The sequence below is a fragment of the Tachysurus vachellii genome, chromosome 17 (assembly GCF_030014155.1).
Source record: "Tachysurus vachellii isolate PV-2020 chromosome 17, HZAU_Pvac_v1, whole genome shotgun sequence".
Classification (NCBI taxonomy): domain Eukaryota; kingdom Metazoa; phylum Chordata; class Actinopteri; order Siluriformes; family Bagridae; genus Tachysurus; species Tachysurus vachellii.
This window is the reverse complement of record NC_083476.1, coordinates 2,102,501-2,117,500: the sequence shown is the minus strand read 5'-3', so window position 1 is coordinate 2,117,500 and position 15,000 is coordinate 2,102,501. Positions and strand designations below refer to the sequence as shown.

The following is a 15,000-nucleotide window of genomic DNA, read 5'->3' as shown; positions in this document are numbered from 1 at the left end:
AGTTTTTTTTCTTCGTCTTTTTCCAAAGCGAAGCAGGTCTGTGGAAGGAATTGTCGAATTACTGTTTACTTAGAAATTGTCTTTAAGTGTAAACCTTCCTACTGTAAGAGGGCGAGCCGAAGGGACGGATTAGTGTAGAATTGCTAGAATTTTCAACAGAATCGTGTTACGCGCCAGAGGAAAATGTTGTGTGTGGTTTGACTAGCACTTTTTTTGGTTTCTGATGTTGCAGTGCATGACCTCGAACCATTCGGCTTGAGTCTGTCCCATGTGCTTGTTTTAGGAAATGCTCAGTGCATGTGTGTGTGTTTGTGTGTGCGTTTGTGTGTGCGTGCTTTTGAGATTGTGTGTATCTGTAAGTTAAGTGGAACGTTTTCCAGAATATAAGCTCAGATTAAGGCGAACACCATTTCCACATTAGCCTATTTTCTTTTAATTTTATTATCGTTTTTATTTACACTGACACTTTTTTTTTTTTTTTTTTTTTTTTTGGAAAATATTGGACTTATGCTATGATAACTATCTGGCTATAGAATATATCGTCACTGTCGGGCGGAATCCTCATATCTCCAAAACCGTTATTTTTCAGGAAATTAAAAAAACGCCGTACCTTATCTGCAGTACACAGGGTTTAGTCCGCGTTGCAGTGGATTGTCTTGCACTAAATTCCTGTCCTCAGACGAGCACCAGAACTAGCGGGGGTCAAGATTTTTTTTTCTTTGAGCCCAGTGTTTTGAAGACATTTACCTCAGAAGACGTGTTGATTCGTTGCGACTCTTCTTGAAGAGAAATATGCCGTGAAGCTCTCCCGCGGAGTGAGGAAGAGGTGGACAGTTGAAGTGTCCAATGGAGTTATGAGATTTGCGCTCAAGCTATTTTCAAGACTTTAGATTGGTTAATAACTTGTAAAAATAACAGACCCACGTGGGGACTGACCAATAGCATCGATATGTGAAAAAATATGAAACTGACCAAATTTGGACATACGAGGTTTCCGCCCGACAGCGACGATATACTATATTCATTATTGTGATTGTGTAGTAATGTAAGTGTTTTTAAATATCGTACATATGTATGTATATAAATATCTTACATGTAAATATAAATCATCATCGAAAATTCATTATAGAATCTCAATAGCTTTTGTATTTATCAGATAATTTATTATATATCGATGTAATATGTCTATAAAACATCATAGATATATCAGTATTGTATTATTCTCTTGCCCGGCCCTGAACCTAGACTGGGACCAACCTGATTTTTCAGAAATTATTTTTGTCTCGAGCGTAAATTTATCCAAATTTATATGTATGTGTGTGTGTTTGTGGGAGTGTGTGTGTGTGTGTGTTAATTAATGGTGCTGGGTTATGCACTGCTCATAAGGTTTACCATTGCAGGACGCTCCTCTGTCTGACTGTTTGGAGTGTATCGATGGCCTTGACCTCTCAGACAGCTATAGTCCTGCTAGGTCTGTTAGAAAGGTACATAGTATATAGTATAACTATCACTCCACCTGCGACGCTTAAAAAAAAAAAAAAACCATACACAACATTTCATCTTAAGCCCTATTCGGACTGGATTATTTTTTACGTGGGGACGTGGAGTAATGCAATTTTACCTCAGGACGTCTGTAATATTAATTGGCCAATTCGCACGGGACAAGACATCTGAGTAAAACTAGCAGAAGTGGGAGGGGTAACTCGCTTTACGCACCACAGTAACCTCCTTGTCGTCATGTGCGTATGACGTTGCTTCCTGTTATCACGTGCGCAAACAGACAACATGGCGCCGCCGTGCTTGCAAAACGTGCCAAAAACTACTTTTAAACAGGAAATGACGGAATTTTACCGTACATATTTACAGCGGGTCTATTCGGACGGGATTAGTATTACCTGAGGTAATTTTTCCGGACCTTTTTACAGAAGGTAAAAGTCGCTGTAATCTTTACTGACATTGTCCGTAATGATTACCGAGACGGCACATTCGGACGGGACTAAAATCACAGAGAAGCTCTGGTAATAATTACTTTACCCCCACGTCCCCACGTAAAACTAATCCCGTCCGAATAGGGCTTTAGTCGTAACGGTGTCTTGTTACCACAGTTTACAGAACGCAGGTCGTGTTGCATTTAAAATTGTGATTCTCCAAGCTTGTCTTAGTAAAGTTAACAAGTTTTTGTTGTTGTTTTGTTGTTATTAAAGTAAAAATTCCACCAACATTTTTAAATCAAAGCTCCTTAGATCTCTGATTATACCATGTTGACCCTGATATTGACACGGTTTGCTGAACATTTTGGCGAACCTTTGCGTTTAATCAATGCGTATTACCCTGTATGTGGTGTTTTTCACCTACAGGGGGAGCTAGTGACCGCCTCTAAAGCCATTATAGAAAAGGAATACCAGCCTCGTGTGATTGTCACCAAGACCGGACCAAATCCGTTCAATAAGTTCACCGACCAGGAGCTGGAGGAGTACCGTAAAGAAGTGGAGCTCAAACAGAAAGGACAAGATGGTAAGAATTTTTTTTAACATTTCTACCATTTTTTTTGCTTCGTTATAAACGGAGACGTATTGAAGTATTGTTACACGCTTTATAATTTCTATCGTTCCTTCCCGGGGCTTATAGTCGCAGTACAGTTCGGGTCGGTTCAGTAGCTCCGCAGCATTGGAACAAAACTGTTGTTGCTTTCAGTACAGGTTGATGCACCTGGCAGCTCGCTGGTCTCAGATTCAGGAGTCGTCTCCACTCCTCTTGTCTCCTCAAAGCACAGTTTTGTGGAGAATCGGCTCATGACAGCTCCTCCTCCTTCTTCTACTTCTTCTTCTGGTGCTTCTCCAGACCGAAGTACAGAACCTGAGGCAGGATCAGGAAGGATCAGTCCTTCTGGTCCTCCGGAATCACCACACAAGGACTTTCATTGTGCTGTTCTGAAAGCCCTCGGTGCCAACACAGACTTGTCTGGGCATGATAAGCCTGAACAAGACAGCCAAGCTGAAGGTAGCCTGGTGTGCCATCTGCCTGCCCTTGCCTGGCATCCATCCTGCCCTCTGTAGACTTGGAATTGTGGGGTTGACTGTGTTTCTGCATCCTTTCCTCCGTTCTTCATCTTTTTTCTTGTGGTGGTAAACTCCAGCAAATCCTGATGGTGCACCTTTTCCTCCTTATCTGGCTCTCAATGTACCTTCCTACTTGCCCATTTTCCTTGTACCCCTTTCTCATTGCCCAGCTTCATGGTACCCTTTCTCCTTACCATTGTCTCTTTATAAATCTCTCAGTATACCCGTTCTCTGTGTCCTTGTCTTGATGTACCCTTTGTATCTTGTATCTCTCCAGGAATACTCCTTACCCAACTCTTGATGTATCCCTTCTTCTTCTCCTCCTCCTTCTCCTCCTCCTTCTTCTTCTTCTTCTCCTTCTTCTCCTCCTCCTCCTCCTTCTTCTTCTTCTTCTCCTCCTCCTTCTCCTCCTTCTTCTTCTTCTCCTCCTTCTTCTTCTCCTCCTCCTTCTTCTTCCCCTCCTCCTTCTTCTTCTCCTCCACCTTCTTCTTCTTCTTCTTCTTCTTCTTCTTCTTCTTCTTCTCCTCCTCCTCGTCCTCCTCCTTCTTCTTCTTCTCCTCCTCCTCGTCCTCCTCCTTCTTCTTCTTCTTCTTCTTTTTCTTCTTCTCCTCCTCCTTCTTCTTCTTCTCCTCCTCTTCTTCTTCTCCTCGTCGTCCTCCTCCTCCTACTTCGTCTTTCTCTCCTCCTCCTTCTTCTTCTCCTCCTCCTTCTTCTCCTTCTTCTTCTTCTTCTTCTTCTTCTTCTTCTTCTTCTTCTTCTTCTTCTTCTTCTTCTTCTTCTTCTTCTTCTTCTTCTTCTTCTTCTTCTTCTTCTTCACCAGTATCTTCACTATTCTCATCTCCTCAGTTTACCCTCTCGTTCATATCCATCTCTTGAACATTGTCTTTTTGTCTTTTCCTACCCTCTCCTTTCCCAAAACACATTTCGCTTGATGTTGTCGGTAACGAAAGCTAAGTATGAGCTGAAACGCTTGATGCAAACTAGATCATGTTAGTTGGTAACACCCTTTTCCCCAGTTTTGTGGCTTAACTCTTTCCTAAATCCTATATTAATCTGTGGATCATTTCCTGGTGTGGTTTTTAATGGCAAAAGCGAATAGTTCATGGACACCTTATTCTTGCTTTAGCTGGGATTCAAGTTTCATCCTGACTGGGTTTGATTGATGAATAAAACGGGCGTCTTGATTTGTTTGAATGATTCTGCTTTAGGGTAAACGCAAATTGTTAACTGTGTGTAACTTTGTTCGGTTTGGTTGCATGAGCTTTACCCTCTAATGTGTGTATCTCCTTTGATTTTTCTGGTCTTTACAGCAATAGGAGATTATGTTCTTATGCTTAACATGATGACCCTGACTATTTTACGGTTGTTTCTTCTGTAAGCTCTTGTGTTACTTAAATCCTCTTTTCTTCCCAACTCGTAGATCAACCACAGGAGCCGGAGGAGCTGGGCAAAGGTCCGAGCCCCACCCGTACCCCGCCAAGCACTCCAATTAAACTAGAAGAAGGTGAAGGTACGTTCTACCAGACGGTCGTGCTTCCTTATGCATGGATCTCCGTGTGTATTTTTTGGTGTGCCTCAGGGGTTAATGCTAATGTCACGGTTTTTCTGTCCGAGTATAAACTTTAACAATCTTTTATCATGTTTTTGCTCTTTACTTTGTATGTAATAAGAGATCAAGAGGATCAACGATCTTTTTTTTTTTTTTTTTTTGCTCTGTTCGATGACTCGGCTCTTTTAAAATCATAACTTTTATCCGATTTTCTCGTTCCGCCTCTTGGTCTTTATTACTTTGGATTACACCGATACCGCAATTTGCTGCATTTTATCTAGAGGTTCTTAGCTGAGCCGTTCGACCTCAAGAGATTCGCGTAAAACTCCTCAGGTGTAATCTAAATTCAATCACTCGAAATATTCCACCGTTCCTCAAACATTTTCTCATCTACTCTTCATCCTCATTTCTCGCGGGTCTTTTCAAGAATGGTGTGTATCCATTCTTTTTTTTCTCCTGGTGGTCTATTTTTCATTTTTTTTGGTCTTTCTTTTAATTTTCTTTAACATGGTGGCTGTGATTTTGACTTGCATAGACATTTTTTTCTACTGTGCTTTTTTTCTTCTTCGTGGCTGCCTTACAATCAGGAGACGGAAATGCAAAAGAGTACCTGTTGCCATAGTAAGTACGGTCCCAACTCCAGCTCCCCTTTCACCTACATGCTTGTTTGTAGCCTTCTTCTTCTCTGCATGCTTTCATTCGGTTTTCTTTCCTCTTTCCTCTCAGCACTAACCTGTTTGCCGTTTGAACTTTACCCTTTGACGTCCTTTTCGGTTTTGTTCGCTGGAATCATCTCAATGGTCTGCTCCTGTCAGTTTTCACTCTCTTTCTCTTTTACCCTCTATATATGTACATATCTCTATATTAATATATGTATGTGTATACATGTATATCGTCGCTGTCAGACGGAATCCTCGTATCTCCAAAACCGTTATTTTTCAGGAAATTAAAAAAACGCCGTACCTTATCTGCAGTGCACAGGGTTTAGTCCTCGTTGCAGTGGATTGTCTTGCGCTAAATTCCTGTCCTCAGACGAGCACCAGAACTAGCGGGGGTCAAGATTTTTTTTTCTTTGAGCCCAGTGTTTTGAAGACATTTACCTCAGAAGACGTGTTGATTCGTTGCGACTCTTCTTGAGGAGAAATATGCCGTGAAGCTCTCCCACGGAGTGAGGAAGAGGTGGACAGTTGAAGTGTCCAATGGAGTTATGAGATTTGCATCGATATGTGAAAAAATATGAAATTGACCAAATTTGGACATACGAGGTTTCCGCCCGACAGCGACGATATGTAGGATGTGCATTTTTGCATTTTTTTTAATTGGATTTTTCTGTCTTTCTCAAAATTTACGACGAGATGATAAATCTAATGTTAAGAAACCAAAAGCATCGTTATCAATAACATCTTAATTATCGATAAAAGTTAAAAAACAAAAGCGCCACATTGCACCACCCCGCTGTTGTCGCTGGCGATTATGTTCCTGTAACGGCGAGTTCTGAAGCGTATGAATTGTTCCTGTACACCGTTAGCGCTGTTGGAGTTACATCCTGTTATCGCTTGCGTCATTGCAGCTATAAATGAATGGTTTTTGGGCATCGACACTGAAGACTCCTTCCATAGCGATTATCCATTTTCCTTCATTGTATAACAAGATATAATATTAAATAAGATTATAATCGGGGTTAGATCGGTGCACGTTGTGACGGAACTGATAAAGGTATTAAAACGGCGATTTGCAGCCGTTATGGAAAACGAATCAACAACTTCTGGGGTGCTGTGAAATGTACCATGAAGTTCTAGTCGAGGTCTTTATCCCAATCTCCACTTATAACGCATTGTTATTTCTGCGCTTAAGCGCCTGGTGTTGAGAATGAAATCTGATCGGAGTGGCTTGAGGTTATTCCAGTAGCAAAGCTTCCAGACTCTTTCGCTTCCTGGCCCTCTATTAGATTAACACACGACTCCCAAGTGTTTGTGTGCTGTGTATCAACGTGTTTAGGTTCTTTACACCAGGTAACGTATGGTCCGGATTCTCATCTTTCCAGGTATACGGTATTCCTTCCTCCTTTTTAATAATAATAATAATAATAATAAAAAGCTGCTTCCTTCTGGCTGAGCAGATTGAAAGCTGTGTTTGACGATTCTGGGTTGAAAGTTTTAGCTGTGTGTGGGTGTGTTTGAGTGTGTGTGTGGGTGTGTTTGAGTGTGTGTGGGTGTGTTTGAGTGTGGGTGGGTGTGGGTGTGTTTGAGTGTGGGTGGGTGTGGGTGTGTTTGAATGTGGGTGTGTGTGTTTGAATGTGGGTGGGTGTGTTTGAGTGTGGGTGTGTTTGTGTTTGAGTGTGTGGGTGTGTTTGAGTGTGTGGGTGTGTTTGAGTGTGTGGGTGTGTTTGAGTGTGGGTGTGTTTGAGTGTGGGTGTGTTTGATTGTGGGTGTGTTTGAGTGTGGGTGTGTTTGAGTGTGGGTGGGTTTGAGTGTGGGTGTGTCTGGGTGTGTTTGAGTGTGGGTGTGTTTGAGTGTGTTTGAGTGTGGGTGTGTTGACTGTGGGTGTGGGTGTGTTTGGGTGTGGGTGTGTTTGAGTGTGGGTGTGTTTGAGTGTGGGTTTGAGTGTGGGTGTGTTTGAGTGTGGGTTTGAGTGTGGGTGTGTGTGGGTGTGTTTGAGTGTGGGTGTGTTTGAGTGTGGGTGTGTTTGAGTGTGGGTGTGTTTGAGTGTGGGTGTGTTTGAGTGTGGGTGTGTTTGACTGTGGGTGTGGGTGTGTTTGAGTGTGGGTGTGTGAGTGTGGGTGTGTTTGACTGTGGGTTTGAGTGTGGGTGTGTTTGACTGTGGGTTTGAGTGTGGGTGGGTTTGAGTGTGGGTGGGTTTGAGTGTGGGTGTGGGTGTGTTTGGGTGTGGGTGTGTTTGAGTGTGGGTGTGTTTAACTGTGAGTTTGAGTGTGGGTGTGTTTGAGTGTGGGTTTGAGTGTGGGTGTGTTTGAGTGTGGGTGTGTGAGTGTGGGTGTGTTTGAGTGTGGGTTTGAGTGTGGGTGTGTGGGTGTGGGTGTGTTTGAGTGTGGGTTTGAGTGTGGGTGTGTTTGAGTGTGTGTTTGAGTGTGGGTGTGTTTGACTGTGGGTTTGAGTGTGTGGGTTTGAGTGTGGGTGTGGGTTTGAGTGTGGGTGTGTGAGTGTGGGTTTGAGTGTGGGTGAGTGTGGGTGTGTTTGAGTGTGGGTGTGTTTGAGTGTGGGTGTGTTTGAGTGTGGGTTTGAGTGTGGGTGTGGGTTTGAGTGTGTGGGTGTGTGTGTGTTTGAGTGTGAGTGTGTGTGTGTTTGAGTGTGTGTGTGTGTGTTTGAGTGTGTGTTTGAGTGTGTGTGTGTGCAGTGATTCACCAGTGAAAGTGTGTCACACACATTTGAGGTGTAGGACTGAAGTTTGGGGTTTTTGTAGCTCCCTTTATGTTGCACATTTGCATGACATTTGCAGTCCAGAATCCAGAATAAGTTAACGGCTGATTATTTGAGTTAGAGCTTGGGGGAAAAAACATGCTTATTTATTGAAAGTTTTAGATTCAGGGATCTCAGAACAGTGGAGAAATAATAATAAATATTAATAATAATAATAAAGTAAATATAGCAGAACTATTTACAGATTTATAATCTAGAAGTTCTTCTTGTTTGTAGTCCTCCATACTGTAGTGAAGCACGGTGGTGGTGGCAGCATAAAGCTAATCAACGTCGCTGTAGGATGTTCAGCGTCTGCTTCGTTCCAGAACTTTTCCCCAGATGGTTTTTCTCTTCTAATAGAAAGCACTTTTTTAGCGGTTGTGAAGGGGTTGAACATATACGCAGATGTTTGCCACTTCGGATCCCACAGGAAGCTAGCTATTAACATCTGTATAATAATCGTCTCAGTTGTCTGAGCTGCTTGTTATTAAGAATTACATCACGGTAAGATGATGCTCTTTTTTTTCTTTCTTTCTTTGAAGCAAACCCAAAGCTGAATTCTGTGTGCTGTGTGTTTTTTGCTGCTTTCTGAGGTTCCTCTTCACCGACCTACGTTTCATACCAATTATCAACCTATTTCTAATACTTATTATACCTCTTTCCCTTTCTCTCTTCTCTGTCTACTTTTCCGTCTCTCGTTTCTCTCGCAGATCGGCAGCAGGAGCTGAGCCCTAAAGACGAAAGCGACGCCGCCACTTTAAGACAGACCCTCCCCGACCTGACCCCCGACGAGGCTTCGGAATCCGCCACCCCCGCCCTCCCTGCAGAAGACCCCGCCCCCTCTCAGCCAGACCCCGCCCCGGCTCACACAGACGGGGAGGAACCCGTCGCCGCTGACGACGCCACGGGCGACGCGGGCAGCGACGAGTCCCCAAACAAATCCCCTTCCAAAAAGAAGAAAAAATTCCGCACGCCGTCGTTTCTGAAGAAAAACAAAAAGAAGTCCGAGTCCTAGAGAGGAAGAAAACTCCTAGGTGTAAAAGCCACATGCATCTGGTTCCTTTTCTTGTTTTAATTAGTGTTTTTTTTTAATGTTTTACCTAACCTCTTGTTCACCTATAGCTTGTGAACGTCGTCCATTTTGTTTTTACGTTGTTTTTTTTTTTTTTAAATGTTAAAACGTTTCGTGTGGCTTAATAACGCATGCGTGTCTCCGCCCTACGAATCTTTTAGCAGAGATTTATTTTAACTCCCTGCTTTTGTACGGAAAAAAGATTTACCAAGCTTAATTAACCACTAGAATGTATTCGGATTGTATCGCAGTGTATTCAAGTGTCTTTAAGTAAAAAAAAACAAATAAAAAAGCAGCACGGTGATAAAATGTCTATCATATTGATTTGCGTTAAATTTGGCCGTCTTTCAAAGCAGATGTCTGGCTTAACACTCTGTAGCTGATCGTAATCTACTGCGGTATCCAATCGATCGTTAATCGGAGACTCCGTAACGTTTTGTCTCCGAGTGCCGAGGACCGGCTTAGGGGGACGCCGAGGTCTCCGTAATCTAGCTAATGGAAACTCGAAGACGTGTGTAATCGTATAAAAATGTATATACCGTAACAAATATTCACACTTTTCTCATTATCGTAGTTTAATTTCATAACGTTTAAGATTTATATGGTTTACGTTTTATATTTAATGAAAGAAATCTTCACTCAAGCTACCGATTAACGTGAATATTTTACGTCTTTGACTCGCAAAATTCCGCAAATTATAAGCAATCCTTTTTTTTTCTTTCTTTCTTTCTTTCTTTTCTAAAAAAAAATCTACTTAAAGCATTGAAATCCTCAAAAATTTTGACCTGTGCTATAATTTCTGTCACACTACAAAGCAAATACTCTTGACCTTAATGTCATAATACCGAAATTATATCCATAAAAAATATATAGAAATATATAAAACATCCCAATTACTGCATCCATCCACAGTTAGACGTAGACGTGCTGCTTCAGGAGTCTCCGTAACTTCTATCTCCATCTCTTTCGCTGCCATGTGGCTAACTTTAGCTTGGTGCTAACGGAAAATAGAAAACATTAAAGATTTCATAGTCGAGCCGTCATAAACGAAAGCCAATGAAGACGATAATAACGGATTAAAATCGGCTCAGAAAACAATACAGCAACACGAACAGGACAAAAAAATAATGATGTTGATCGGGATGATGTTGGAATTAAATGAATCATTTCTGATCATTATTTATAAAGTGGAGATTAAACAGATTTGAAGAAAAAAAACGGATTTGTAACGTGACGTGAACGATCTTTGTGATGACTGACATGTCAGGGATCACGTGATCGTGATCGTGATCAGTGGGCGGAGCTTAAAGCCTGATTCGAAGCCGCTTCGTTTCAGAAGAAACCAAACGTTTGTGTCTTGAGGTTTATTGCCGCAGGTTAAGACGTGTAGAAAAAAATAAATCAGAAAAACATTTGGTGAAAATGAACGTTTTTACCTGTAGTGTGTTGCCTTAAAGGGATAATTAATACAAATCTGATGATAATAAAAACAACAATTTTCAGCCTTTAAGACACCCGAGTGAACTGCTGTGAATCCGTTCAGGGGCTTTTCACACGGGACTTCAGACCCTTTCAATGACTCCAGACTCCTGTGGGTATTATTTTATTTTTTACCTACAGACTTGGGCTGCAGTGTAAACACTGTTAAAACACTGTGAGAACATGAAAAGGAGGGATGATGACCGTGTAGAAGTTCAGTCCACGTCGTCACCTTTAATATCCCTGTCCCTGATCTCTCACACAGTTGCTGCTTCTCTGATGTTGCTCTCAGTGTTTATGTTCTGTATAATACAATTTCCTCCAAACACACGTGATGTGAAACCGAGACACAGACCGCTGCTCTAATCTACAGCCACTAACACACATCATGAGTCTCTCTGTCTGTCTGTCTCTCTCTCTCTGTGTCTCTCTCTCTCTCTCTGTCCCCCCCGTGTGTCTCTCTGTCTGTCTCTCTCTCTCTCTCTCTCTCTCTTTTTCTCTCACTCTCTCTCTGTCCCCCCGTGTCTCTCTCTCTCTCTCTCTTTCTCTCACTCTCTCTCTGTCCCCAGTGTCTCTCTCTCTCTCTCTCTCTCTCTCTCAACCCCCCCCTCAATCTCTCTCTCTCTCAAACCCCCCCCCCCCCCTCTCTTTCTCTCTCTCTCTCTCTCTCTCTCTCTCTCTCGCTCTCTCTCTCTCTCTCTCTCTCTCTCACACTCTCTCTCTCCCAGCTGGATTTTATGGTATCTAGATTCATTCTGTTCTGTAGGGAATCATATGTTCCCCCTTCATCCTGTGAAGCTCGGGGCTTGTGTCTGACCAGGCAAAGAAGTTTCCAGAAGAACCGTGTGCTTTAAAATGCTGCCTTGTTTATCTGCTTCACCGTTCTGTGAATTGAATTAATCTCATTACTGACCTGTTGTTTTATGAAAATCTCTGATGTGTGTTTATTTTCCTCCCCAACAATAAAACCCATTTTCATTTTCATACCACTGATGTTTATTCTTCTTCCTCTTATTATTATTATTATTATTATTATTATTATTATTATTATTATTATGATTACCATGAATAAAGTTTCTTCTTTACAAATATTGTTTTAATGCTGAATAAATTAAAATCTTTCACAGATTTTCTCTCTTTAAGCATGAAGTCGATCTTTTTACAGGTTTATACATCTGCTTGGAAAAAATGTTATAAATCTGTTATAATAATAAACCCAAAAGATTCACAGAAAGTGTAAAAGAATAACAATAAAAGAACACTGATACTGATGTGGGAGATTTTGTTCCTAAAAAAGTAGACAAAATGTAAATGAAATAAAAATTCATCAAACAAAAAAATCATTTTCAGTACCGTGTGGTGTTTAAAGGTTCTTCAGGCTCAAATAGCTATTCTTCAAATAGGACAAATGGACTATATAAAGCATCTGACAACAATTTGTCCTGAAAATGAATGAACACAGTTTAAAAAAAAAACTTGAGTAAAATAATACTGTGATTTTTGTGATTTTTTTTTTTTCTGGACCAAAACTATTATTTATTATTTTATATTACTATAAATTATTTTAAAATTAAATCCATTATTTTATCCAAATCTAAATAAAAATTTAAGTTATTAAATTTATTAAATAAAATTAAAATATTTAAATATACAGACATGTATGAAACATTTCGAATTTTATTATTATTATTGTTATAATTATATAACATTTATAAATATATATATATATATATATATATATATATATATATATATATATATATATATATATATATATATATATATATATAATCGTTACAAATAGGGAAAATAGTTGTTTCTTTATATAAGCGTGTGTGTATATGTATATGTGTGTGTGTATATATATATATATATATATATATACACACATATGTATACACATACATGCACACACACACACACACACACACACATATATATATATATATATATAAATATACATCATAATATAAGCATTGAATGTCTCATCCTCTCTCAATTGCATAACTTTATATTATATAAATTATATATATATTATTATTTATTATTATTTATTATTATTATTATTTATTATTATTTATTATTATTTATTATTATTATTATCATATTATAATTTAGGATGTATGTTCTTACCCAGCCGTGTTGCGTCATGCCGTAGAAACACGTATGACGCAATGACGTACTGTACGTCAGTCTGCGGCTGTGGATCAGCTGACGACTCTGAGGCTTGTAGAGGACAAAAGTGCTACAAGCTGCAGCACAGAATAACGAGCTGTTTTATTATTTATTTACGGTCTTTTCACCAGGACAATGTTTCACTAAAAGTCTTAAAAGGTGAGCTGCGTCTTAACTGCTTTATAGACACAGGAATAACAATAATAATAAATAATAATAATAATGATGATGATGATAGAGACCCGGAAGCTGCGACATTACATTGGGCTTCAGTCAGCGCTAGTCGTCATGGATACGGATATAATACACTCACTACATAGTGTTATTGTCATATATAAACATGTCATACTGTCATTGTGTAGTGTTTATTAACATAAACGTGTTTAGTCTACATGTGTTTGTGTACGGAATGGAGTGGCTAGGCTAGCTAAGCTATCGTGTTGTGTTGTTGAGGTGGTGTGTTGTGGTGTTGAGTTGTGTTGTGTTGTGGTGTTGTGTTGAGTTGTGTTGTGTTGTGGTGTGGTGGTGTGTTGTGGTGTTGAGTTGTCTTGTGGTGTTGTTGTGTTGTGGTGGTGTGTTGTCGTGTTGAGTTGTGTTGTAGTGTTGTTGTTGTGTTGAGTTGGTGTGTTGTGGTGTTGTTGTGTTGAGTTGTGCTGTGGTGTTGTGTTGTGTTGTGGTGGTGTGTTGTGGTGTTGAGTTGTCTTGTGGTGTTGTTGTGTTGTGGTGGTGTGTTGTCGTGTTGAGTTGTGTTGTAGTGTTGTTGTTGTGTTGAGTTGGTGTGTTGTGGTGTTGTTGTGTTGAGTTGTGCTGTGGTGTTGTGTTGTGTTGTGGTGGTGTGTTGTGGTGTTGAGTTGTCTTGTGGTGTTGTTGTGTTGTGGTGGTGTGTTGTCGTGTTGAGTTGTGTTGTAGTGTTGTTGTTGTGTTGAGTTGGTGTGTTGTGGTGTTGTTGTGTGGGGGTGTTGTGTTGTTGTGGTATGGTGTGTGGGGTTGTTGTGGTGTTGTTGTTGTAGTGTTGTTGTGTGGGGGTGTTGTGTTGTTGTGGTATGGTGTGTGGGGTTGTTGTGGTGTTGTTGTTGTTGTGGTGTTGTTGTGTGGGGGTGTTGTGTTGTTGTGGTATGGTGTGTGGGGTTGTTGTGGTGTTGTTGTCGGGTTGTTGTTGTGGGGGTGTTGTCGGGTTGTTGGTGTGGTGTTGTTGTTGAGTTTTGTTGATGTGTTGTTGTTAGCCAGCAGCCTTGTGTGTGTCACTCACTCACACACTCACACTCACACTCACTCACTCACTCACTCACACACTCACACTCACACTCACACTCACTCACACACTCACACACTCACTCACTTATCAACACAGTGTGTGTGATGATCAACACTCACACCACATGTTTAACAGCATGTCACATGATCATATATTATTGATCCATCAGTCTGGGTGGTTTGGCTCTGAGCAGGTGCATTGGATCTGATCCACTAGAGTGTGTGTGTGTGTGTGTGTGTGTGTGTGTTCAGGATAAAGTCACACACACACTGTTAAGATGAAAGTGTTTTAAATGTGACTTGTGATGGCTGAAGTGTCTGAGCAAGTTGTTGTGTAATCCAGGAGGCGTCGTAGGACAGATCTTCAGCTAAAGATGTCTGGAGGTTCAGCAGATCAATGTCTTGGACCTTACACACTGATTTCCAGCAAGTCGTGTGTGTGTGTGTGTGTGTGTGTGTGTGAGATTTGCTCTGATAAGTGAGTGGATGTACAGATGAACGTGGCTGAACACGACACCTTTTTAATTTCGTATCCTCTTTATTTATTTATTTATTTATTTATTTATTTATTTATTTAACTTTCACTGTATTTGATTGGTTCTTGCTCTAAAAGACGTCACTTTCATTGATCTTCTTCAAAAACTGATAAAAAAAAGTGCCGCCTTCTGTCTACTTTTATCTAATCTTAGTCTCAGTGACTTTAGAATGAACGGATAATTAGATCAGATGGAGGACCAGATATCAGATATGTTTCAGCATTAGAACCCGATTGGAATGTGACAAAATAATCTGATCTGTTCTGTTGGCACGTGTGCAGAAATGTGTGTGGAAGAGTTTGGGTTCATTAGTGTAAGTGCTGCTCGATGACATCATCAGCGTGGGCCGGATCAGACGGCCGTGCCGTGGTCCATGCCGTGGTCCATAACGTCCATTCGGAACGTTAGAGCTTCAGCCCACGCTGATGATGTCATCGAGCAGCACTTGCGATGGAGGGAAGTG

The 15,000-nt window shown here is 40.7% G+C and overlaps 2 protein-coding genes across 19 annotated transcripts in view; both read left to right on the top strand.

Annotated features, from left to right (window-relative positions):
• The window catches only part of add1 (adducin 1 (alpha)), a 42,955-nt gene extending 31,399 nt beyond the window's left edge, over positions 1 to 11,556 (top strand). For 4 of the 17 annotated variants that reach the window (XM_060890602.1, XM_060890601.1, XM_060890600.1 and 1 more), the window contains 4 exons: positions 2,358 to 2,514; positions 2,695 to 3,000; positions 4,480 to 4,569; positions 8,732 to 11,556. In XM_060890602.1, coding sequence (XP_060746585.1) covers positions 2,358 to 2,514; positions 2,695 to 3,000; positions 4,480 to 4,569; positions 8,732 to 9,036 — 858 coding nt within the window. In that variant the 3' untranslated portion in view covers positions 9,037 to 11,556. Of the gene's footprint in view, positions 1 to 1,400; positions 1,485 to 2,357; positions 2,515 to 2,694; positions 3,001 to 4,479; positions 4,570 to 5,195; positions 5,231 to 8,731 lie in introns of those variants that run through there. The other 13 variants (XM_060890615.1, XM_060890614.1, XM_060890605.1 and 10 more) reach the window with 9 other exon arrangements.
• Positions 11,557 to 12,757: 1,201 nt separating this feature from the next.
• The window catches only part of LOC132859725 (WD repeat-containing protein 7), a 132,329-nt gene continuing 130,086 nt past the window's right edge, over positions 12,758 to 15,000 (top strand). For both annotated transcript variants that reach the window (XM_060890597.1, XM_060890596.1), the window contains exon 1: positions 12,758 to 12,906. The gene's annotated coding sequence lies outside the window, so the exon portion shown is untranslated. The remainder of the gene's footprint in view (positions 12,907 to 15,000) is intronic.